At 39.4% G+C, this 26971-nt stretch overlaps 1 protein-coding gene across 4 annotated transcripts; it reads right to left on the bottom strand.

The window, feature by feature from the left end:
- Positions 1 to 330: 330 nt before the first annotated feature.
- Positions 331 to 25962, bottom strand: LOC119773204 (nuclear GTPase SLIP-GC-like). 4 transcript variants are annotated; one of them, XM_038270091.1, is made up of 23 exons: positions 25821 to 25961; positions 25608 to 25689; positions 25049 to 25161; positions 24529 to 24573; positions 24379 to 24417; positions 21034 to 21058; positions 20868 to 20951; positions 20586 to 20679; positions 10788 to 11004; positions 10471 to 10698; positions 9590 to 9796; positions 9290 to 9465; positions 4868 to 4955; positions 4683 to 4770; positions 4472 to 4593; positions 3391 to 3567; positions 3158 to 3312; positions 2922 to 3039; positions 1701 to 1809; positions 1486 to 1619; positions 976 to 1057; positions 828 to 894; positions 331 to 736 (listed from the first exon to the last, which is right to left on the bottom strand). In XM_038270091.1, exons 2-22 carry the CDS (start codon positions 25672 to 25674, stop codon positions 833 to 835), a joined length of 2430 nt encoding a protein of 809 aa, XP_038126019.1. In that variant the 5' UTR covers positions 25675 to 25689; positions 25821 to 25961; the 3' UTR covers positions 331 to 736; positions 828 to 832. The 4 variants fall into 4 exon arrangements, 3 of the variants coding, with proteins under 3 accessions (XP_038126019.1, XP_038126020.1, XP_038126021.1); XM_038270092.1 differs by lacking the exon at positions 25608 to 25689 and having other exon boundaries at positions 25821 to 25954; XM_038270093.1 differs by lacking the exons at positions 20868 to 20951; positions 21034 to 21058; positions 25608 to 25689 and having other exon boundaries at positions 25821 to 25953.
- Between the last annotated feature and the right edge of the window lie 1009 nt (positions 25963 to 26971).

Raw genomic sequence — 26971 nt, 5'->3', positions numbered from 1 at the left:
GGTTCTGAAAGCTTCTGACTTATCCTTGAGGCAAAGAGAGAAAATAATCTTATGTGCTCTGTGATTTTGTCTGTCCTCAAACAGATGGGGGGTTGCATAGATTCACAGCTGAATCCACATCATCATGTCAAGATGAAATATGGACACTGGTTCCCAATGTCCAGAAAGTATGATCATGGCATATGGCGCAACAATATATTAAAGTTGTAGAGTTTAGTGGGGAAAAGGTATTTAACTATTCAATCCTGTTAAATAAAGGAGGTTGAGGGTAATTCACTCAGTCGGTACTTTATTTTCTTACCAAGAAAAAAAAAAAGATATTAGATCAGATGATTTTATTACCATTACATGAACCAAAGAAAAAGAGTTGGATACAAAATATTGAATGAATAAATTTCCTTAAATCCTAAATTACGAACAATAAAAATTACACCAAAAACATTGCTGATTGGATTGAATAATAGTACATACGTTTTTTCCCCTCACTTCATCAGTATTAAATTTTTCTATCAGAATCTAATGTGAAAAAGGCTACTACTTCTTTATATTCATCAGGAAAAAAATATTTTTTTCTCTTTCCTAAACATTTTTTCACACTTAAATTGATTGTAAAACACTTTAAACCAATAATGACAAAAACAATTGTGGCAAACAATTAATTCTCAGTGAAGGCACCCTCATCTTGAACAACCCTAGATCCAACATGTCATCATGACCATTCTGGGATCAAAGAAAGCTGTTGAACAAAGAAAATAATATAACTAGAAGCTTTGATAAAAGTAAACAGCAGAGTAACTTTTTAAATATGCCATCTCCAAGAACTTTACCTTTTTCAGCTGCTTTTCAGAAACTCTTCATGGAGTTGTTGAACCCTGGTAAGTTCTTCTGAAACGTCTACACATAAAGTTTTGCTGACATACTTCTTAGACTTTTATTGAAAGTTTATTAATATTATTTTAAGAATGGGTACTTTACCTGGAATTGAGTCCTTATCTATCTTGAATGAGAGCTCAATTGATTCCTTCATGGTACTCTCCAGAGTCGCCAAGATCTCGGTCTAAGTTGGCATTTGAATTTGTGTTATTTATTGCAGTAAAACATTTGTTTCAAAGTAGAATACAAAGTTAATCTGGTTTTCTGAGACCTTTATTTATCTGTGTGGTTTAATGTAGAGGCTTGTTTTAGGACTTATCCAACTATAGCTTCTCTGTCATGGTCAGACTCTCAAAACTTTCTGTATTCGCTGGTAACAGTTCCTCTAACTCATCTGGAGTACAATCCAGTGAATAAATAAAAATCAGTGGTTAAATGTATGACTGATACTAATGTATTTCAAAAAGGAGATTCACAGAGTAAACTGGTCTCTTACAGAATAATCAATGCACTCAGCATTGGGAAAGATCATTGCACAAGTGACAATGGTAGCAGTTGATAATTTGATATGAAAGAAAACATTCTTTGTATTTATTTCAATATGTAACATACCCTCAAACTGCTATGCAGATCTAACATTTCATCTTTAGCCTTTTCAAACAGGATGTTATTTGATTTATGGACATGTCTCTCTATAGTTTCCCTCATGTTCTGCAGTAAACCAGTTCCTGAAAATCCTGCTGCTTCTGCAAAAGAGAATGTTGAAATTTATTGCAAATGTAAAATAACAAGGAACTTTTGTGAATTTATATATCAGTTAATCTTACTGTCATAGCATTCCAGCAGGTTTTCCTCAGCTGTCTTTGCTAGACTGTTGTAGATGTTTTTTTTACCGTTACGAACAAGTTTGGTCAGTTTTGTCTTTAATTGTTCTTCCTAAGAAAAATATAAGCTGTAAACAACTGTTTAAAAAAAAAAAAACAGACTTTTGGGCAAATTGTATTAATTGTACATGTTGTTGGTCTGTAAAAAAAACATTTATCTGCTGAATGACATGAACATAATACTTTCCCCATTAGGGCTGGGCGATAATTCAATAACGATATATATCGATCGATAGACGTGTGGTGCAATAGAAAAAAAGAGAGTTGATAAAAGTTCGATAAAGACATGCAGTTTTCCTTCCTTCTCATTGTAGCCTAGCATGTAGGTTTATGCTAGTCACTACTTCCTCCCAACCAATCACAATCGCGGACCCAGGCACGCCGTCACAAAGCGCCGCCCTCTCAAACCACAACACAGAGCACATGAAGATGTCGCAGCAAGGAGAGGCGGAGGAAATTGTTCCAAAGAAGGGTTTTTGTAGTTCGCCAGTTTGGCAGTATTTTGGTCATGGCAAGTCCGAAAAAAAACAAACCACAGTCATCTGTAAAATATGTAGGGAACCAGTGAAAACGAAGTCTGATAACACAACCAACTTTTTTTTATTATCTCAGCCGCTCACACCCGCAGGAGTACGAGCTGTGTAGGCCCCGGCGCGGCTCTCCTCCGAGGAATCTTCGGGCAAAAATATATATATTTTCAGTTCTGGGCAGTTTCCCATGTAGTTCTAACAATTGAGAGAAAAATGCTGAGGGGGCAGCAACTTCAAAGTAATAACTCAGGTTAAAGCAGGAAACTAAGCTGAACCAGGTTCAGGTTGTCCATTTATTTATTTGTTATATTTATATTGGTCACTTTTCTGGTCACTTTAGTTTATTCTTTGTCAGTATTTAATAATATAACTCAGGTCTCTTAAGTTATTTTTCTTTAAAACAATTCTGAGTATGGTTAAAAAAGTTGGTAAAATAAAGATTTAATTCGAAGTCTGCTTTTGTGTCCTTTATTAAAATTAAATCATTTAGCAATATCATAAAATGTCCAGGCAGAGCTGCACATAAAATATGGTTTCAAATCTTTTCAATAATTATCAATATCGATCAATATGCATTTTTTTTTATCGATACGCTTTTTTTCTATATCGCCCAGCCCTATTCCCCATTAGTTACCTCATTCTTCAGAAATACCAGCTGTAGTTCAACATCACTGTACTTCTGTTTTAGCCCTTCAACATCAAGTGAAAATTCATTGATTACTCCGTAGATTGGACCACATTTTCCGTCATTCCTGAAATATTTAAATGTATTTTCTGATTATCTTACACTGTATACATACATTAAATTAGTAAACTCATTTATTATAAACATTCTCTTAATTTAAGCAGCTTATAAAGTACAATACTTACGGGAAAGTTTTTCTGAATTCCTCATCAATGCTATCTGTCAAGAGTGAAATTAACTTTGTGTTGAAGTTTTTTTCCCGCCCACGTTTTAGTTTCAGGACCCCTTTATTTTCGACCAGTTTTCTTAGTTGTCTATGAAAACCACGTCCACTCTTTCTCTGAAGAAATACAAAAATTTTAGAGTATAAATAAATACAAAGTACTGTTTACTAAGTTTTTAGTATCCAAAAACATACTGGAGGATAGAGAAAGTTCTTCAAGATTTTTTCAAATGAATCTTTGGATTTTTCGACTCCTTCTTGTAGGCACTTTTCAAACATTTTGTAATTCTCCATCATTGCATATCTGATCAAGTCACTTTGTTGGCTAAGGTTTCTCTCCAGTTCTTTACAAACATCTTTGTTTTCTCCACCCTGAAAAGGAAATAAAAATATGAGGTAGAAAAAATGTGTAGTATGAGTAGCTCTTACTGTGTTTATCAAGTCATGTTGCTGTAGCTTTCATCTTCTCTTCATTCTTTTTACTTAAACTACATTTACCTATTTCAATGCACACATTTTAGTCACTTAAATAACATCCATATTATAAATAAGCGACATTTCCAGACTATTATACATAAAGGAATTGTTGGCACCCTTCAATTATTGAAAGAAAAAGTAATAAGATAAGACAAAGGTAATTAGATATGATTCTAAGAACAAGAACAAATCAGAAATTGATTTTCAGCCATGCTGAAACAGGCCTAGATAAAAATGATGGTACCCTTAAAAAGGACATTAAAGCTGGGTTTTGAATATGAACTTTTTGCTGCAAGGCAACTGTACTACCGACTATGCAGCCAAAGTTTAGCAGCAACTGTCTCATTAAAAGGCTTTTGATGGCATAAGACTGATTCCAATCAAACTTTACTTCAAAAGAAGTAACCTCGAAAAGCAGATGTTCTCCTTCTCTGTCCTCTCGAATGTATTTTGTGTCTTCTAGCTTCAGCCCCAGGTTTGTCAGAACAAAACAGAATGAATCACTGGGTTTAATACGGAACTGCTTCACCTCTCAGTGTTCTGACTTAGATCTCTAATGATGTTTGGTTCTGTTTTCATCAGGAAAAAAAAGGTGTTCAAATAATTTGAAATAACTTTTCAGGTCAGGCCACAGTTTCCTATGGCAGTTTGGATAAGGACAAAATTGTTATATTGAGTTTATCAGTTTTAAGACAGTTCTTATATGGATTTCTACTTAACCTTAATAAGGTTAGGAGAAGTGGAACTTGGAAGGTGTTTTTTTTTTAACCAGAAAAAAACTTAAGGGCCTAAATCTTACCATATTCCTTGACTTTGCTCCTTGAATCAAAGAGAGGATCCCATTAGCTCCAGAAAAGTAGTTCGATGTTTCTGAGTGACAGTCATTGAGATTTTGCAGAAACTCCTGAAGCTTGGGGATTTCTGTGAAAACAAAATTCAACTTATAGTGGTACTCTTTATAAACATAATTCTTAAGTTTTTATCACCCAAAAAAGGGATACTTATCCTACCAGTGTATTCTGGACTTAGATATTTCCTCTTGACAAACTCTTTGGAGCTCACCGTGAACACTTGGAAACAGCCTTCATTGAAATGTTTCTAAAACAATAAAGGTTAATAGGCATTATGTTTGTATCCTGTTTCTAGAAGTGGCTTATTTTGCTGTTGGATTTTTTTTTAACCCATTAAAGCTCACCTTAACTCTGTCTAGCTTGTTGAATTCTTTTCTCACAGATTCTTTGGCTGACATGTTTCTTTTGAGTATAGAATCCAACACAGCAGCTCTGGAGAAAAATAAGCAATAATAGTATATATGTTACACATTTTGGAATGTTTAACAGCACGTGTCTAAATTGAAACCGTTGAATGTCTGGTACGCCGCTTGGCTCTGCTCAATTTTTTTTTGTTTTATGCTCATTTCATCATCTGTCTCAAGGACCAGCTGGTGTATTATTCTCAAGAATTGCTAAAAATAAGGGAAACAGTGCATTTGTGTACTATTTGTGGTGCTAACAAGTCAGATTACCGTATTTTCACGACTATAAGGCGCACTTAAACGTCTTTTTTTCCCCTCAAAATGTGCGGTGCGCCCTTTGGTGCGGTGCGCCCTATGTGTGTTGTAACTGCTACTTTTGAGACCACCTCATTGAGGAGATGATGAAAGAGTGGCTGAATGTAAGGAGACCAGGTGTTTTTTTTCCACTCATCACCATCGCTGTTAATATGTAACTCCATGCATGCCCATCTCACAGCTGATGTCAAAAACATGGGGAAACAAATTAACGCTGTGCTCGCTGTTCAACCGCTCGACATCGGTGTGAACCGGACGCAGCAGGTGCAGAAGAAGCAGCGAGTTTACATGCAGTCAATGGTTGACGCGCGTATAGGCGCAGCAAAAGGTCCCGCAGCGCGTTTTGAGCAGCAGGTGCATTTAAGCATCTGCCAACGCGCTGCTGCTGCTCGAGATGGAAAAATTGAAGTTTTGCTGCTGGACGCGCCGCATCAACCAATCAGAGAAGCAGATCTGGGAGCTGACAGCGAGACAGACACAGCGCTCTGATGACATATGATATTAACGCCAATGAAAAGGGCTGGATGGATGAGGAGATGATGAAAGCCTGGCTGAGGCAGGTGTATGTGAGGAGAACAGGTGTTTTTTTCCACGCATCACCATCGCTGCGTGCCCATCTCACAGCCGATGTGAAAAAAAAAAGGTGAATCAAATGGACGCTGTGCTCGCCGTTATCCCGGGGGGTCTGACAAAGGAACTTCAACCGCTCGACATCGGTGTGAAGCGGCCGTTCAAAGTTAGGCTGCGAGCGGCGTGGGAGCGATGGATGACAGACGGAGACCACAGTTTCAGGATAAGTGGAAGGCAGCGCCGGGAACGTTACGCCACCGTTAGCAGAAGGATTGTTGATGCTTGGACTAACGTGTCTGCTGGCTCTGTTGTTCAAGCTTTCGCAAAAGTCGGCATTATTTCTGAGGAGCTGCGCTGCACGGAAAGTGACTCTGACAGCGAAGAAGGGGAAACTGGCATGTCTGATGTAGCGCAGCTGTTTAATTCAGAAACAGAGGATGATGACTTTGATGGGTTTGATTAATACTTTGTAATAAATACATGAATAAAGCACAATCATACTCAGTTTTGCTCCCGCTCTATTTTTCTACCGGAAAACTTAATTCAACAGCATCCTCTGGGCCGGGTCTCCTCCTCTTCACCGCGGTGGCTGGCAGGTGTTTTTTCATCTAAATAATCTAAATCTTGCAGCTATATTTGCTGTGATCAGTGGGAAAAAAGTAGTTTTAATATGTTTTTAAGTGAGAAAGTCCACCTGAAAACTTAATAATTGCAGTCAGTTAATCCAGATTATCTATTTCTGTCGGAGGCGCTCAGACCCCCACATACCAGCGGTGCACCGACAGCAGAAATCCTTTCATCAGCAGCCTCTAGGCTGGGCAGCCTCCAGGTTCACCGCGGCTGCTGGCAGGTGTTTTTCATCTAAATAATTTTAACTGCAGGCACCAGGATACCGGCAATAAAAGCGAACAAATTCCGTCGGCAGGTTTCAGGATTTTAAGTTAATTTAGGAGCGATCACAGCGCTGTGTCATCTGCGATGTGTCTGTCTCACGGCCAGCAGCCAGGTTTGATTAATACTTTGTAATAAATACATGAATAAAGCACAATCATACTCAGTTTTGCCCCCGCTGTATTTTTAAATACGCAGTAGAGGTATTTAAAGGTAGTAGAGAACATGTACCTGTATATAAAAAAACGCGCCCTATAGCCTTATGTGTGTGTTAAATACAGAAATGGGACACATAACTGAGAGTGCGCCTTTTAGTACGGTGCGCCTTATGGTCGTGAAAATACGGTAAGTCTACCCAGTTGTGTATTAAAGACTTTTCTGAATTTGTTGCCTTTGTGCTCACGAGTTATGACAAGGTTTGTGCATGTATGTTGCCCTTCTAAGCCCATAACCAGTGAGTTTTTAGACTTGGGGGAAGTTTTTAATTTTACACAACAAGTCACTGGTCCAACACAAGTGCACAAGCACATGTGTTGGGCAACAATTGTGTTTTCCAGTGGTTTTCCCATTAACAATGTCGTTCTTGGGGATAACTTGTTCTCTGACTACAGTCCTGTCATGTTTGTTCTTACTTTGGACCTAATTTGCTGTTTTTTCTCCTCTTTTTCTTTTACTGCATCTTCTCTGGATCATCTAAAATCCGCTGCATTCATGGACATGGAGCAACTCTTTATTTCCACCTGCCAGTGTTGCTCCTCTTAGAGCCATTTGTCCTAAGCCAAACCGTTGCTCAATGACACTACAACACAGCTCGGCGTGAGTGGAGGATAGGTGGAAGAGGAATCACTTGGAGGTGATTCTTAGAGAGCACTGGAGATAATATCAAAGTCAAGTTAAAATTGACACGGTCAGTATTTTTTGCACTTGATCTTGACTTATGTCAGTAAGCGTGGGTTCTGTTTTCAATCCAAATCAGTCCACTACATCTGAGATGACAAGGAAAACTTGTGAAAAATCCCTCTCTTTTTTTAATGAGAAGGTTTCTGCTATTAGGGCCAACATATCTATCTCTTCATTGTGTTGCTCAGTGTCCACTCAGTGCTCAGCTGTTTTTTGTCAGTTTCAGTCTGTGTCATTGTCTGTGTTCATAGGGATAGATAAAAAACTAAAACCCTCTTCCTGTCCCACACACCTGTTCCCTCCTATTTTTTTAAAAAAAGGTTTGGGACACCATTGGCCTTTCTGTCAGGTTGGCTTCTGGTGCTATGCCTAGCCCTAGCCTAGCCATGACCATGCAAATTTGGCAAATTATTACCCAATTTGTGTTAGAGAAATGTGTTTTTGTACATTTGCAACCTTTTTTTAGATTAAAATGGTACTTTAGACCCGTTTCAGGCGGTTTACAAAGCTTTGCACAGTACTGAATCTGTACTCTTAAAGGCTTCTGATGACCTGCTTTTAATGACAGATGACGGAGGCTCTGACATTTTAGTGCTTTTAGACCTGATGGCTGTTTCTGACACAGTTGACCACACAATTCTTTTAAACTACCTAAGAGATTGTGTAGGTGTCAGGGGGGTTGCTTTGCAGTGGTTTAAGTTTTACCTGTCAGAGAGGTCCTTCTCAGTCAGGCTGGGAGACTCCACCTCATCTTCTGCCCCACATCACTGTGGAGTTCCCCAGGGATCTATCCTGGGACCCATTCTTTTTGCTTTGTACCTCCTCCCACATGGGGAGATTTTTAAGAAGCATGGCATGTCTTACCACTTCTACGCTGATGACTGTCAAATTTACATGCCTATTGCCAAGCCCCCTGACAGGCCTGCTCAACTATCTAGGTGAGGTCAAGGCTTGGTTAACCAAGAGGTGTTTTAAAGCTGAATTAGGTTGGATCTGCCCACGTAAATTTGGGATCACTCAGACATTACTTGTGTCCCAAAGTCATCAGCTTTGACATCATCATGATAGCAATTTTAAATTTGATAAACAGATCAATGGCAGTTTAAAATCAGGATTTTATCACACTTGTCTTTTATCCAAAGTTAAGCTGTTTCTATGCTTTAATCTTTTTGAGCAAGTTATGCATGATTTGCACTGGTTCGTTGTTAAGTTTAGAATTGATTTAAAAAAATTTTTTGTTTTTGAATGGACTGGCAGCTCAGTACATCGCGTACCTCATCCAAAATTACCGTCACCTGCTTGCTTTGAGGTCTGAAAGCAAGCTAAAGCTTGTGGCTCCTAAGATAAATCGGAAAACCAGAGGGGACAGAGCGTTTTCTGTTGTCCGTCCAAAGCTGTGGAATGCTCTGCCCCTCAATATACATATGGCTCCCACTGTGGTGTGTTTTAAATCTCGTCATTGCATAAGTTGTGTAGTCCCCTGTGGCTTTGTAATTATTTTATTGTATTTATTGTTTAAACTGTTTTATTTATATTTATTGTTTTAGGGGTGGAGGTAATGGTTACAGGGGTGGAGGTAATGGTTATAGTTGCGTGTGCAGCACTTTGGAACATTTTGTAGTTTAAATGTGCTACAGTATATAAATATGGTGGATTGTATTGGATTAAATGTAATAGCTAACTTACTCATTATGTGAATATTCAATAACATCAGACTTGGTGCAGATAAAGTGGATGTGCCGACATTCCCCTCCATTTCCAAGAAGGCTGCTTGCACTTTTTAGGATATCCCAGGATTCTCTTTCTGCTGCTGCTCGGTTGATTTCAGATACAATCCACACAGTTGAACAGTTTCCAACAATCTAAGGTGACATATACATAGTAATAAATACCTCTACTTCTATAATAACAACTAGTACTATCAGTGACAGCATATAATAATAATCAGACCTTCAGTCAACACCTCGATAATGAAGTATATATTACCCCTTTCCACATCTCATCTCTGCTTTTGTTTCGGTCCCCATTTCCTGGAAGGTCCACAAGTGTGACGTGTTGTAGAAAATTTGTATGTGGCACCCTGACAGTGACACACTTCACCAGTGGCCAATACCACCTTTTTACAACCTCATCTCCTTCTTGTTTAGTGTCACTTCGTGTGTATTTGATCATCTTTGCAGATAGAGCTTCAGCCTGCAAAACAACAAAAAAAAATTGTATGCATTGTGAAAAAGTCTGTTTTAGAACAAGGCATCCTTTCTTGCCTGGAAGACTGTCAGAGAGTCCACAGTCGTGTAAAATTAGCTTATATGTAGACAGGAACACTGATTCACAAAACCTTAAATTGTTCTTAGAGCTCTGCATAGTTAAAATGTTTTCCTTTATTTGTGACTATTGGGAAGGGTCAATGTCAAGGTCTAAAATGTTTTTCTCTTCTAGCAAAACCAATGAATAGAAATTATAAACTACCAGTTTTGACCACTATATGGACAATCTAATAGCCCAATTTGAATTTTTTCCCCATTCAGCACCACTAATTTAAATATTCCAGTTGAATACTTCTTTATAAGCTTGTTAAGGTTTAAATAACAAATAATGTTTGTTCTGTTCTAGTTTCATTCTAAAAATGACAATAATCTCCTGTTAAATACAAGATGATAGTTTTCACACCATGCCAAAAAGCAGTCCACCAGCTTCCTAAATGGAATATATTTTTTTGTTAAATCATACTTTAAAAGCTCTGCCCCTAGTCACGGTTAGTGACCTTATTACTGCTCCACAATATGAATCTTAGCAGATCTTACTATAATCATGTAAACCATCTGTCACTAAACATTAGACAAATAATTAACATATATTTTTCTTACTGATTCACATGTCAAGGTTTTTCGTATCGACTGACGAAATTCTGGAATTTCCCTGAAGTATTTGTGATCCATGAGTTGCTCAGTAGTTTTCCATTTCCAGTCTTCCCCATAAATTGCAGACAGTTTTTCAACAACATCATGATATTCATCATTATATTCTTCATCTTTCTCCTGATCTTCGTTATCCTTAAGAAACTGATCTCTGTTGCTCAATTCATCTTCCCACTCCTGAAAAAGGGGTGATTTTATTATGAAGGTGTGAAAGAAATGTATTTGAAAAGTATTTCAAAAGAAAGAAAAATATATCTATAGTTTACCTCTTTTGTGATGAACTCAATCTCTGCCTCATATTTTTGGTTGAGCCTGTTAGCCTCCACTTTGATCATGACTGAGGTACAGGCACTGAGACTTCCAGATGGTAAAAGCCTTTCCTCTTCAATGACAGCATTTATCAAAGATGTCTTTCCAGCTCCTGTTTTCCCAAAGACTCCAACCAGCTCTCTTTTTTCCGTCTCCAGATTCATTATTTTAGTCCTGTTCAGAAACTAAACTTTTAAACCTTGAACAACCTTTCAAATTCAAGTAAAAGCTTAGGGTAATATGGAAGTAAATCTGTGTCGCTGGGATTTGAATTAAAAATGGCACTGAAAGTTAAATCGGTGACCTGAAGTAACCCCTTCCCTTTTTACACTGAATTTAGACGCCGAATTTAAGACAGTGAAATAGAGCCAGTTGAATCTCAGGAGGCTGAAAATATTGAGTTTGAATTTTGAAAGGTTGAGTTTTTTTTAAATGCAGATTTTTTTAACACTGAAAAATTAAACTGAAAAATAAGTATTGAAAATGTAATCACTTTGAAATAGTAATGTGAATTTTTAGCTTTTAGAGTAAATAACAAATTAAATTTCAACTGTGTAGAAATAATGACGATTTTTTTTTTAGGCCAAAAATGTGTTCCGAATATATTTTAACACTGAAACAGTAAGTACAAACATACAACATTTAAATTTCAGTGGTATTTTTAATTCAAATCCTAGCAACACAGATTTACTTCCATAGGGTAAACTTTAAAGCATAGCTTTGTAATGAAGCTAAGGCGGAAATTCAACTGAAGAAACTCTGATTACTTCCATTCAATCTGAGGCTGATCCGCCTCCGACGCAGCCAACCCGCTTCAAGCCACTTTCCTCGATGCCCAATCATCTTCCAGCACTCTACTTAAAGCCACTCCAAATCATCTCTAGGCCTGCTCTTCAACAAGCGCAAGATCCATCGCTCCTATGTCGGACTTTGATTCAGACAAATCAACTTACCTCCAATCCTCCGGCTCGAAGGAGTTCCCGTCTAGCCGCTCTCTCATCTCCGTCCTCCGCACTCCGCTCCAGGGTTCGTAAGCGGTCATGCAAACGCAGCAGAGAACGTCCCAGCTCCAGCCGCCATAGCGCCCGGTCCCTCTCTCCGTTCCGACGCAAACCCAGGTCCTTCTTCAGATGTTCCCACCATGTCAGTTTCTCAATCCATAGCGGCTCCACCCTTCCACAATCCTCCCGCAGTTGACCAGTTTTCGGCTTCTCTATGCTCCACCCTGGACTCTCTAAATCGCTCCGTTCAGACTCTGTCTGCACGTGTCCAAGCCTTGGGAATTCCCCACACTGCCACGTCATCACTGCCTTCAGCTTCGCAGCGGGATCCCCTCCCTCCTCCTCCTACATTCACACTCCCTACGCCCGCCCTGAGCCAGCTCTAGGTAAGACGTATCTAACCATGTTTCTATTATAATTTTCTTTTTTCTTTTTTTTTTCATTCTGCTCATTATGCTTCCCCCGCCCTTTCCATCCAGGCAGTTTATATATTTCTATGTATTCTAACGTTTCTCCTTGCCTGTTGCAATATTATATATGGGAAATATATTAATTTAGTTTCACTCACCCTCCCCTCCTGTGAAGTTGAACATCAAGTCGCCTCAGCAGGTGACATTACAGCTGTTTCAAATCATCCGAGGGCGTTTTGCCCATCTATACCCTTTAAGTCTAGCATTCAATCTATTCCTCCTCCGTTCTCTTCTACACTTGCCCAGCCCACAGACTCTGGTAGAAACGTCCAGATATTCAATTCCAGACCCATCTGTAATAAGTTTAATGAAAGTACATGCACCTTTCCTAATTGCAGTTTCGCCACATTTGCAGCTTTGCTAGGATGCGCATCCCAAGTCCATCTATCCCCGTTGTGTTCTGTTCATGAGAAATCGTACCTTCAAACATTAATAGCCCGTCATCTTCTACTCCCATCATTATTTCTGAATTGGCAATTTATCTTACCCATCATCCGACCACACTTTCGTCAACTTCATTCTTACCGGTCTGTCTCAAGGTTTTCATTTCGGAGTCTGCACCACCACCCCCCCCACCCCCCCTCACCCATGTCTCCCCTAATCTCCAATCTGCTTTAAAGAACCAGACGTCGTAGATCAGCTGCTTCACAAGTTGTGTCCAAGAGTTTCACGATTGGTCCTTTCAAAACATTCTCTGTCTGCTCCCTTTCGTGTGAGCCCCCTAGTGGTAGCTAACCGCTATATTCCGGGAAAATGAGGCTCATATTGGACTTATCTGCCCCTCATTCTGGCCGTCACTCCTCCATAAATAGCCTCTTCCCTCTTTCCTCCTTTTCTCTTCACTACGCTTCTGTAGACCACGCTATTTTCTCTCATTAAGACCACCGGCCAAGGGGCCTGGCTGGCCAAAGCAGACAAAATTATTTTCATTCATCCTTCTCAATGGCTCCTGTTCGGAGCTAAATGGAAGTCTCTGTTCTACTTTGCTGTCCGTCTCACCTTTTGCTGCAGGAGCAGTCATTGTCTGTTTGACAATCTCAGAAGCTCTGTGTTGGATTCTCCTTAATGTTACTCATTTGCCATGCGTTCTTCATCTCAGGATGGTTTCCTACGCATAGATCCTCCCTCCATTAGCCCAGTTCGTCACTCCTTAAACTAAAGCTCTTAACCACTTGGTGTTCCCCTGTCCGAAGAAAAACCATCGGCCCTGTTACAAATTGTGTTTCTAGGCATAGCTCTCGTTTCAGTGGCCATGATGGCATCCCTGCCCGCGGACAAGCTGTCTCAGATTCGTGAGATTTCTCAGTCTTATAGCTCTGCATCAATTATTTCCAAACGTCAGTTGCTTCTTTGCTTGGTCACCTTATTTTGCTGTGCGCATCATGGTCGTTCCTTCATTTCCCGACTGCTTGACCTAGCTAACTCTGTTCCCTCTCTCTTAGATTAGGTTTCTCTGGACGAAGGTTGCCGTTCCGATCCTTCCTTCTGGGCTAGACTTCTTGTAAATGGAAGGGCAAATTATTTTCGATGGCATCATTCAAACGCTGACACGCTCCAATTTTTCACGGATGCTGCCCCATCCGTAGGTTTTGGGGGGTTTCTTTCAGGACAGGTGTTTGCTGGTTCATGGCTCCCTCTTTTACTAGTTCTCAGTCATTTGCGCTATGCGAGGTTTACCTTTAGCCGTAGCTTGCCGTCTGTGGGGCCCGCTTTGGAGGAGAATGCGCATATCCACTTCTGCGACAACATGGCAGTCGTTGACGCCATCTCTAAGGTCGCTCCTCCTCTCAATCTCTCATGCCATTCATTAGAGGCATAACTTGGCAAGCAGTCTCTTACAACTCCATCATCTCTGCTTGACACGTTCCTGGTCTTTCTAACCATGCTGCTGATGCTCTTTCTCGTTTTAAATTTCAGACCTTCCACATCTTCGTCCTTCTGCCGATCTCCTTCAGACCCCCGTTCATCCGCTAGAAGAACTCATCCTTAACTAACCCACTCTCTTCGTTCGTACTTACTTCCTCCAGTTTCTACATAAATCAGGTTTAGCTTCACTTCAACTAATAGTCGTTTCGATCCTTCCCGGCATTTGTCTCTTTCGGATCTTCGTTTCCACATCGATCTTACAAATATCTTGAATCATTCTAAAGGAAAGGCCCTTGTTTTATTTCTATCTTACGTACAGATGGCCCCTTTGCCCGTTTATTACCATGTTTAATCTGTTCAAAGCGCCAAAAGTTTTTCCCTCATTTCAAGCCACTTCGTCACGCGCAAGGGTTCTCCCGCATCACCATGCTGGTTCCAGACCATCTCAGAATACTATTAGAATCCTGTGGCTTTTCATCCAGTCATTATTCCAGCCACTCATTTAGGATAGGGGCAGCCACAAACAGCTGCTCGTGGTGTCTCTGTGGCTTCTCTCCAGCAGTTGGGCCGATAGACTTTTTCAGCCTATAAATCCCATATCCGCCCTGAACACTCTTCAATCTTAGCAGCTCAACGCTCTCTCTGTCTGTAAGGTAAGCTAACTTCGAATACTGGTGGTGGTTTAAAATATATTCTCATCTTTGCTAAATCATTGCTCCCTGCCACGCACCCTGCTATGTTCCCTGTGTGTTCCCTGCCTCATTCCCTGCCTTGCATTCTGCCATGCTCCCTGGGTGTTTCCTGCTACGCTTCCCGCTATGCTCCCCGTGAGTCATGTTCCTTGCCATGCGCCCTGCCACGCTCCCCGTGTGATCCCTGCCACTTTACCTGCCTGCCATGCTCCCTGTGTGTTCCCTGCCATGCTCCCTGTGTGTTCCCTGCCATGCTCCCTGTGTGCTCCCTGCCATGCTCCCTGTGTGCTCCCTGCCATGCTCCCTGTGTGCTCCCTGTGTGCTCCCTGCCATGCTCCCTGTGGTCCCTGGCCTTGCTCCCTGCCATGCTCCCTGTGTGCCCCCTGCCATGCTCCCTGTGTGCTCCCTGCCATGCTCCCTGTGTGCTCCCTGCCATGCTCCCTGTGTGCTCCCTGCCATGCTCCCTGTGTGCTCCCTGGCCTTGTTCCCTGCCATGCTCCCTGCTATGCTCCCTGTGTGTTCCCTGCCATGCTCCCTGTGGTCCCCTGCCTTGTTCCCTGCCATGCTCCCTGTGGTCCCCGGCCTTGTTCCCTGCCATGCTCCCTGGCCTTGTTCCCTGCCATGCTCCCTGGCCTTGTTCCCTGCCATGCTCCCTGTGTGTTCCCTGCCATGCTCCCTGTGGTCCCTGGCCTTGTTCCCTGCCATGCTCCCTGTGTGTTCCCTGCCATGCTCCCTGTGGTCCCTGGCCTTGTTCCCTGTCATGCTCCCTGTGTGTTCCCTGCCATGCTCCCTGTGGTCCCCAGCCTTGTTCCCTGCCATGCTCCCTGTGGTCCCTGGCCTTGCTCCCTGCCTGCTCCCTGTGTGTTTCCAACCTGCTTCCTCGCCACATCCCCTGTCGTTTCCTGCCTTGCTTTCTGCTATGCTCCCTGCATGTTCCTATGCTTCCTGCAATGCTCCCTGCAATGTTTCTATGCTTCCTGCAATGCACCCTGCTAGGCATTCTGCAAAACTCCTTTATTTTCTCTCTGCCATGCTCACTGCTATGATCCCTGTCATGATTATTCATTTATCACGTGTATCAGCCTGTGCATAATGAAGTCCTTCTGTACTCATCCTTCTCCCTCCGCTTTCTGCATATGCTGGCACTCAGGCCTGTACCTCGGCAATTTTTGGGGGGAATATCCTTATTCTCATACATCAGTTTATCTGCATTAAAGTATAAACCAGCGTTTATGTTTCCTGCCGAGGCCTGAGCGCCAAAGTTCAAACTATTGTATCAATAAACTCTTCTAATTGCATCTTTCTCTCTCTGTGAGTTTTTCAGATTGAAATGAAGCTAAGGCGGAAATTCAACTGAAGAAACTCTGATTACTTCCATTCAATCTGAGGCTGATCCGCCTCCGACGCAGCCAACCCGCTTCAAGCCACTTTCCTCGATGCCCAATCATCTTCCAGCACTCTACTTAAAGCCACTCCAAATCATCTCTAGGCCTGCTCTTCAACAAGCGCAAGATCCATCGCTCCTATGTTGGACTTTGATTCAGACAACCCACCTCCATCCCCTTCTCCACCATTGTAGTAAGCTCATCCGACTCCTCCTCGATGCTCCTTCAACCTCACCTCCAGTGTGTACTCCCTCCAGACTTTCATGGAGTTCCCTGTCACTTTAAACGGTCCGGCAGAAGACCGCCACGTTGAGCCTGGTTCTGCCAGAGATTTCTTCCCAAAGGGGAGTTTTTTCTCTCCACAGTCGCTTCATGCTTGCTCTTCATGGACAGTTTATGCAACTTTGTTCATTCAGTGACATCTAACTCAAGCATCACCCTGTATACCAGCCTCTATGGATTAACCAAACTTCACCTATCTAAACTCCACCACCAGTTTCAGGCCCGGGGGGAATATCCTTATTCTCATACATCAGTTTATCTGCATTAAAGTATAAACCAGCGTTTATGTTTCCTGCCGAGGCCTGAGCGCCAAAGTTCAAACTATTGTATCAATAAACTCTTCTAATTGCATCTTTCTCTCTCTGTGAGTTTTTCAGATTGAATTACTTTTATATATGCATGCATATTAAATATGGATGATTTTTTTAAGTACATAATTAAGGTTTATATCTTTGAAACTGATTACTCTTTGAAAATGTTCACAGTGCAATGTTTTTCATTTGTAAACATTAGACAAATAAAAACATAGCAAATATATTATTAAGTATTTGATTGTACACACAAATTATGTAGCATTAAGATTTTATCCAAAATAGAAATAATTTAAAACAATTTTATCATAAAATTGTTAGGTCTTTGTGTTTCTGCTTAATTTCAGGTTGGCAGGCTTGATGGGTTCCAGCTGTTACTCCTTGATGACAATCAGTGGGGGGCCTTTATATTGGAGCAGTTTCCTGGAGCAAGCTACCAGTTGGTTCCGCTCTCTCAGTGGTAAAACAGGTCAAGCTCTGTTAGTGAACTAAGCTCCCAGAGTCTCCTCTAATCTCTCCTTGCTCTCGTCCTCCACAGAACCAGATCAGATGCTCACCAGGATCAGGTCCGTTTCCTCCATCTAATTGCTCCTCTGGAACTGTCTCCTCTCCGGTGACCCCTTACGGGAACAATCAGCCTGCCTGTCCACCCTCAATCCAACACAGGACCATCCTCTCGAAAAGGATCCAAAACTCAGATTCTCTCTCTCCCTGGTTTTGTCTACCGTATTTTCACGACTATAAGGCGCACTTAAACGTCTTTTTTTTCCCTCAAAATGTGCGGTGCGCCCTTTGGTGCGGTGCGCCTTATGTGTGTTGTAACTGCGACTTTTGTGACCACCTCATTGAGGAGATGATGAAAGAGTGGCTGTATGTAAGGAGACCAGGTGTTTTTTTTTCCACTCATCACCATTGCTGTTAATATGTAACTCCATGTGCCCATCTCACAGCTGATGTGAAAAACATGGGGAAACAAATTAACGCTGTGCTCGCTGTTCAACCGCTCGACATCGGTGTGAACCGGACCCAGCAGGTGCAGCAGAAGCAGCGAGTTTACATGCAAAGTCAATGGTTGACGCGCGTATAGGCGCAGCAAAAGGTCCCGCAGCGCGTTTTGAGCAGCAGGCGCAGCGCGTCGTGCCGCTGCTGCTCGAGATGGAAAAATTGAAGTTTTGCTGCTGGACGCGCCGCATCAACCAATCAGAGAAGCTGATCTGGGAGCTGACAGCGAGACAGACACAGCGCTCTGATGACATATGATATAACACAAATGAAAGGGCTGGATGGATGAGGAGATGATGCAGGCAGGTGTATGTGAGGAGACCAGGTGCTTTTTTCCACGCATCACCATCGCTGCGTGCCCATCTCACAGCCGATGTGAAAAAAAGGTGAATCAAATGAACGCTGTGCTCACCGTTATCCCGGGGGGTCTGACAAAGGAACTTCCACCGCTCGACATCGGTGTGAACCGGCCGTTCAAAGTACGGCTGCGAGCGGCGTGGGAGCGATGGATGGCCGACAGAGACCACAGTTCCAGGATAAGTGGAAGGCAGCGCCGGGCAAGTTACGCCACCGTTTGCGGATGGATTGTTGATGCTTGGACTAACGTGTCTGCTGGCTCTGTTGTTCAAGCTTTCGCAAAAGCCGGCATTATTTCTGAGGAGCCGCGCTGCACTGAAAGTGACTCTGACAGCGAAGAAGGGGAAATTGGCATGTCTGATTTAGCGCAGCTGTTTAATTCAGAAACAGAGGATGATGACTTTGATGGGTTCGATTAATACTTTGTAATAAATACATGAATAAAGCACAATCATACTCAGTTTTGCTCCCGCTCTATTTTTCTACCTGAAAACTTAATTCAACAGCAGCCTCTGGGCAGGTCTCCTCCGGGTTCACCTCGGCGGCTGGCAGGTGTTTTTTCATCTAAATAATCTAAATCTCGCAGCTATATTTGCTGTGATCAGTGGGAAAAAAGTAGTTTTAATATGTTTTTAAGTGAGAAAGTCCACCTGAAAACTTAATAATTGCAGTCAGTTCATCCAGATTATTATCCTGCATATACTATTTCTGTCGGAGGCGCTCAGACCCCCACATACCAGCGGTGCACCGACAGTAAATCCCTTCAACAGCAGCCTCACCGCGGCGGCTGGCAGGTGTTTTTTATCTAAACAATTTAAACTGCAGGCACCAGGATACCAGCAATAAAAGCGAACATATTCCGTCGGCAGGTTTCAGGATTTTAAGTTAATTTAGGAGTAATCACAGCGCTGTGTCATCTGCGATGTGTCTGTCTCACGGCCAGCTGCCAGGTTTGATTAATACTTTGTAATAAATACATGAATAAAGCACAGTCATACTCAGTTTTGCCCCTGCTGTATTTTTAAATATGCAGTAGAGGTATTTAAAGGTAGTAGAGGACATGTACCTGTATATAAAAAACGCGCCCTATAGTCCGGTGCGCCTCATGTGTGTGTTAAATACAGAAATGGGACACATAATTGAGAGTGCGCCTTTTAGTACGGTGCGCCTTATGGTCGTGAAAATACGGTAAGTTGACTGAGCTCTTCTCCATTTAACCAGGAAATAAACTGTTAAATCTGCCTCTGTGTCCGCAGTTGTCGCTTGCTTAATCGTCTGGTCTAGCACTATGTCAATAATTTTAGGTTCTGGTTTGTGCAGTCCATACTGTGGTTTTTATTTGCAAATAACATGTCAGTCAGTAAGTTTTGTCAGTTTGGTAATACTCTATTTCCCTGTTTGACTACCTTCAGCCCTAGAATAAATATCAGTGTAAAGTCTGATTCAAAGTCAATTTTTAGCAGAGGTGTCAAGTAACGAAGTACAGTACAAATACTTTGTTACTGTACTTAAGTACACTTTTTTGGTATCTATACTTTAATCCATTACTTATATTTCTTCCTACTTCTGACTTCTACTCATTACATTTTCAAACAAGTATCTGTACTTTCTATTCCTTACATTTTTAAAACAGCTGTTACTCGTTACTCTTGGCTTAGGTTTAATGCAGAGGTCACGGATTAGCGGCCTGCGGTTGATACTTCAACTTTTACCACAGTGTTTTTAAACTGCAGTATCTATACTTCTGCTTAAGTAACAAATGTGTGTATTTTTGAAACCAACGGTTTTTAGCAGTCATATTTTGACTTGAACTCAACCCCAAAAGGGTTTAAATATTATATTAGCCATAAGAAGGATACAAACTTTCCACTGATAACTATTTTTCTTTCATTTCAAGAAGGTTAGGCATAAAAAGAAACCAGGCCATAAATGCTGAGGTAAACTGTAAGTGAAGTACATTTCAACCAAATACATTATGGAACCAAAAACACTTAACAAAGAATATATAATTAAAAGCATGTTTCTTCAAATTGAAGTAATAGTTATTTAGGATAAGGATGCCAGAAAACTTAAGTTAGGACCCCCCCCCCCCCCCCAAAAAAAAAAAAAAAAAAACTAAGAATGCTATTTAGAATATGCCTTTGCAACTCATCAGCATAAAATTCTCTCTCTCTCTCTCTCTCTCTCTCTCTCTCTCTCTCTCTCTCTATATATATATATATATATATATATATATATATATATATATATATATATATATATATATATATATATATATATATATTATATACATTAGATATATAATTATAATTGTACTTATTGATGAATCAAAACCAAAATAATTTGTGATTTTGGAGCAGACTGTCCAAGAACACAGAAAACTACTTACTTTAAAAAATTGTTAACCTTTGTGTCCTCTTGGTTATGTAGTTTTGCTTGGACTTCTGCCATTAAGTTTTTTACACTAAAGAAAATCGATAAATCTGTAAGTGAAAGTAAAAAAAAATGTAATGTCAAAGCATAAATTAAAACCATATTTTAAGAAATACAATATTCTTTAACCAAAGAGGTAAAATTTGTCAGCTGTATTCCAGGTAGTTTACCACTTTTTGCCCAAAATATCGGCTGAATAATTGTTTATCTATTTTTTTCAATATTCTCAAAGAAACACCTGAGGAGATGGCAGTTTTGCGTTTCTTTTTTTCTGTCGGTTGATCTTTGCTGGAATCACTCTGGAAAGCATCCTTTCTCTTTCCTTGTCATCATAAAAAAAAAAAAGATTTGTTGGTCATTACTATCAACAAGTTTTTTAACAGTAAAATATGTGTATTTCTTACTTGTATCACTGGTGGATTGTAAAGTCTGAGGATGAACACAGATGTTATTTTAGTCTTTGTTGAAAAAAATGGCAGTCAATACAAAATCCATTTATATCAATTTTTTTTTTTACGTCACAAGTGGTTGTTTTTCTGACTGTAGGCTGACAGGAAAGGGGGTATGAGAGAGGGGGAGAGGCATGTGGCAAAGGACTACAGTTTGGACCACAGGTCGAACCCCGGTCAGCCACGTCTAGGACTAAGGACACTCTGCCACGTAATTTAGTATGATAAGTTTGCTATGAGATAATATAAATGATAAGCTTCATAGAAATTATTTTTTCAACATCAAATTTAGATATTCTTTTTCCTAAAATGATTTTATTGGAGTCCCCTTAAATTGGTTTGGAATGCATAGCATTATAGTAAAAGAAGGACAGCACATCCTTTTAAATTATTTTAAAAGGATGAAGAATTTTAAATTATCAAAAACACACAACAGATCTGAATTAATCTTTATCTATTAAATAAAGACCAGGTCAAAACAGTAAAAATGCCCTAGATCAGCATTCTTAAACTCATGACTTTAGGACTCACTGTTCTGCATATTCAAGGTTTTTCCCTACTTTCAAACATCAAACTTGAATAAAACAAACTGGTGGCACATGGGAAGCTGATACTCATATCGAAAACATGCAGGACAGTGGTTTGGAGGACCAGGGTTCAAGAACCTACTTTAGACTACAACACAAATGCAGATCTGTAAGCTTCGATTTCACAAAAAAATCTGAATTGAGCATATAGGCCTGTGGTGTGAATGCAGCCTTAATTTCCACAATATAGTTTCAACCTCGATCAAATAAAGTGTTTTTGTGTTTAAGCCTGAGCTTGTATTTGTGTGGTTGGGGCCCTACATAAACTATTACTATTATAAAATCTTGCCATTTAGAAATTTGTTTTATGTCTCGGCTGAAGATTAATTCATTTATGCATTTTATTTTTTGTTTTGAATTCTTCTTAAGGAGATTCCCCCCCCCCCCCCCCCCCCCCCCCCCTATTATTCTGTGAAAAGAAAATTACCTCTTTCAAATGAGTTTCTTCTTCAGGGTGGTGTTGATTCTATAGATAACATATTTCTAGTGTTCACTCATGAAAACATTTGTAAAAAATATGGCAGGTAAAGTAAGCATTAAACAGTACAAAGCCTTTTAGGTACATATATTCTTTAGGTATAATTGGCATGAAATTCCCACCTGATGTCATGAAAAGCCCATCCAGCCCACATTATGGAAGTTAAACAATAGAACCAAACAAGAATGTCACAGCAAATAATGTTTGTAAGGGTGGAGAATGGGATATGGAAAAGTGTAAAAAAAAAAAAAATCATGAAATTATTGAATTGTTTGCACATGTAAAGTCCCTTCACTTACATCTTGTGAAAATTCTATTTCAGTTTCATTTTTAGAAATAAAAATGCTTAAAAATGGTTATGTTTTTTATACATATTTTTCTTATGTATTTTCATTTATTATCACATCCAGATATACATAACGTGTTGCAATGTCCATAACTGTTAACAGATATTGGTCCATGCTTTGTTTTTGGTAGGGGATCCACACAATTTATTAAAACACGACTGCATGGTTCTCCGACCACTGGGATAGGAATCAGCGCAGCAGGTGGAATGTTTCTCCAGCTCTTTCTGTTTGTACTCAAATTCCTGGCTCATCCGTTCTTTATCCTACTCAAGTGTGGCAGCTTCCTGTACTGCTTTCTGCCTTATAAATTTTTTTTCCAACTCCAATTGTGCAAAATGTAACCCCACAACCTTGAGGTTCGTTTCCACAAGACTTCCAGGGGAAAACGTACCTATTAAGGCTTCAATTAGATTAGCTTTTTTGTACCAGGTGGATACTGGACCTTCAAGGACTCTGCTATTTTTAACTGTTCTTCCTTTTTTCATTTGCTACCAGTCTCTCATTCTCCAACCATCCTTTAAGAATTCTTCAATGTTGAATTCCTCCATAATTTCTCACCACTGTCAGCCACTGTTACAGGAAAGAACAAAACCCTGATATTAAAAATGTAGGTTTTGATTAAGTCTGTGACTTCGGACAAGCCCCCACTTGTTACGAACCACTACCTCTAACTCTGGCTTGTTTGTCTTTCTTATCATTGCAAGAGGATAGGGGCTGAAAAAAAAAAAAAAAAATGGGCACCTTACAGAACACACAGTGTGGTGGTTAAATTTCCTTAACCAGCTTCCTTAACCAGCTGACATCTGCTGAGGAAGGGGGAACCCTCGCAATCCCTCATCCATCATATGCTGTGTTTGTTTCTCTTTTTTTCCTTTTTCTTTAGACTTTAATATATATAGTTTTTATTTATTTTCCTCAAGCACCCCACTTGTGACTCCGTTAGTGGTTAGTTTCTTCTTAGCTTGGGTGTAAAGGGCTGGTTATACTCCCGCAGCAGTGTGATATTTTTGATCTATGCCCAATATTGAAGCGTGGTCTGTGCTATGTTATTCCATGCTACAATGCAAGAGGGACAATCACGAACTATCTGTGGGCCTAGATACGACTGAGGCGGTTCTATGAGATCATGTGAATAGCCTAAATTGCTGCTCCCTCCATTTTTTATTGATTGACAATGTTTATTTTGATTTGTTACTAAATTATTTTTAGTAAATGATAAATACTAAATGATAAATCTTTTTATTTAAATTGATACTTGTGTGACCTTTGTTATCATGGTGTCAAGTTTATCATGTAAATGGAGGAAGAAAAAGCAATACTGGGTTAAAATATTGGGCCATATATATGGACAGCATATATCTGGGATTGGTTACACTGATGTCAAAATAATCAGTATCTGCCTAGCATATGTAAAAACTATATACTGTAGGTAATTCTGCACTATGCGCTTACAATGACTTTATGGATTTCTACAGCAGTAACTAACTCTGGTTTCCATTTTAATTATCACACATATTGTTATATTTTATTTCTGTTTTTTGAAGCTTGTTTTTTTCTATATCTCCCAGTAAAGAACTTGCTTTTGTGTAGATCTATAACAAGATGTGACCAGACATAGACATTAGTAACTGCGAATGTTTGAGCTTCACAGTCTCATTACTGACCTCTCTGCTGTGTTCTGTTTTTCACGAGGCTACTTGTTCCCTAATGTTTCATAAGGACTTTAAAGAATAGCTTGATTAACAAATAATAAAAAAATAATAATGAATGCTATTTAGTGGCAAAGAAAGTTCAGGAGGCAAATCATTGTACTAGATTTTACTCAGAGCCCTGAGAGCAAGGGCTCCTAAATACTAATGTAAAAGACTTTAACCGTAGACCCCCTTACCTTGGATAAACCAGGTGCATCTTTTTCTTGCTGTTGGCACTGTGGTGAGAGAGTTATTTTAGTTATACCATTAATGTGCTCAGGAAAATACATAGATATTTATAGTTTGACGTCTGTTACACATTCATGGTGGAAATAGCTTTGGCCTACCATTTTAGGACAAAGTTCTCCATCATTTCTTTTACTTTCCTCCTCCTAAAAAGAAAGGTCATATTGTATATATATATATATATATATATATTTTATTTAGTAATGGAATTATCATTAAAAAGTTTAGAGACTCCAAAACATGCCCTTAGCTGACGGAGCAACCCACTTAGAGCAGTAATTATACCAAGATTGTAGAAAAATATATCAACATTTCGCATTTAAGCTAAAAAAAAAAAAAAAATCATTTATCGTTTTGTATGCTCTATCCATAACACCTCAAATGGAAAAGTTTTAGTTTCACTTGGTTTAATTTCACAAAAAGTCTTTTTTTAAAAGCCTTTTTATATCTGATTATTAATCAAAAAAGAATCAACATATTAATCGATTTGCAAAATAATCGTTAGTTGCAGCCCTAACGATTATATATACAATAAAAAAAAAATACATATATACATTTATATATACATATAGATGCATAGTTAGATTTAGATGTAGATAGATAGATATGTTTCAATCTTACCTTTAACATCCTGAGTTTCTCCTTAAACCGTGCCCTTGGTCCCACTTTTGGTATCAATATTAAAATATCTTTCTCCTCCAGACAATAAAGACTGTCTTTATCCACTTCTTCATCTGTGATTCAGAAATTCTGTTATTTACGTTGTTTTTTATGTTGTTTGCCTCAACAACATAAAAAACATGTATGTAATGAAACTAAAGCTGTTCTCAAAGCCTGTCTTTTTCAAATAAGCCATACAAATATTTAGAAGTGTTTTTGGTGCCATTTACTGGCAAAAATCAAGTAAACTTGTTATAACAACAAGCAAGGATTAGACAATGTAATCAAAAATGTGTGCATTTCCTAAAATGAAACAATGTCTAAGGCCTAGCAAAACAATTGACCCTAAAGTTATTTATGTTTGACAACCATGTTTAAAAATGTTTTTCTAATGAATTAAAAAAATATATACATAGAAAAAATCATGAAGAAACATTAAAGATATTCACCAAACAACACTTAATGCTGAGGATACAATGCACAAAAGACTTATTAACTGTCATGCATTGCCATACTTTACCTTCAAATTTTTGTATGAATTCATTGAGACCCCACTGTTTTAGTTTGTCACGCACAAAGGTATCCATTTCAAAAAACTGAAACTGAAAGTAAATAATCATACTGTTAGTATTGAAACAACCATAAGTAAATTTTCCAGCATGCACATTGAAGAAATCCAGTAAGAATAAACTTTTTACAGTTGAAAATTATACTTTAGGGTTAAATTACTCACCTATTTCTGAAGGTAATGCAGAGAGTTAAGTCAAGGAGATGGAAGAAGAAATCATAAATGTGAAGACAAAATGCCTGCTTTCAAACTAACAGCAAAGTTGCATGGAGAGATGAACCTACTAACAGTAATAATAGTCTGTTGAAAAAACTCAGAGAAAAGAGGAGGGGTTTAAGAAACGAATAATGAGAGTGAAAAACAGAAATGACAGTTGAATGGTTCCACTTTTAACAAATTAAAAAGACAAACACCTTGGGCAGTATTAGTCATACTCATGTGTTTCAAAATCATGCCAGTTTTTTCCCCCCAATTTTGTTATGCAATGGCAAACAGGTCTCAACTCGCTCAGCAAAGCAAGACTTGGACGCCCTTTTCGGACTCAATTAAGGCAGACCTTGTGAGATTAATGGGTTCACCAAAAGGTCTTACTTGTTTAATGTCACCAGTGCAAAACAGATTAGGATAAGCATTGTTGCTGTCAACATAAGCACACTGTGCAGTCTAACCAGGCAAAATGTAAACGGGCACTATATGTCACTTGTTGAAAGGTATGAGGAGTTCAGAAATTCAATTGAAAAATATAAAGGATATACTCTTGCAATTGTGAAAACATTGTGCGTTACTATGTTTATGCTATATTTTTAATTTGTAAGAAATATTTTTGTGCTTTAGTCTGTTGTAACCTTACATGTTTCTATGAAGAATTCACCCCTCATCTTGCTGACATATTTTGTCACCTTTTATCACACACATGATTTATATGTGTGTGATATATGTGTGAGATATATCAAAACAAAATGTAATGTTAGCCAAGTCTCAATTTTAACTAGAATTTTAGTAAATAATAGTCTTATATTATATTGCAATCCACAAAATTAACACTTTTTCTCTAACTATTTCAGTAACACATGTTAGGGTTACTCTTTATACAGCATGTGCATTGTTGTTCTGTTAGCCAGATTAGACGAAGTAGAAGGCCTTTCTTCATATGGTGGATGTCACTGTGTGTATGGAGGTAATCTAATCAGGACAGCCTTCGTGTCTTTAGAAATACACAGGATATGGGCACATCTTATCTCTGATAAAGGGGAGCTATCTATAATTCTTGGGCATAGAGGCAAGACGCATAACGGTCAGGGCATTGATGGCATGTC

The sequence above is a fragment of the Cyprinodon tularosa genome, unplaced genomic scaffold (genome assembly GCF_016077235.1).
Source record: "Cyprinodon tularosa strain WSP-4 unplaced genomic scaffold, ASM1607723v1 ctg75, whole genome shotgun sequence".
Lineage (NCBI taxonomy): Eukaryota > Metazoa > Chordata > Actinopteri > Cyprinodontiformes > Cyprinodontidae > Cyprinodon > Cyprinodon tularosa.
This window is presented reverse-complemented; position numbering and strand designations above follow the sequence as displayed.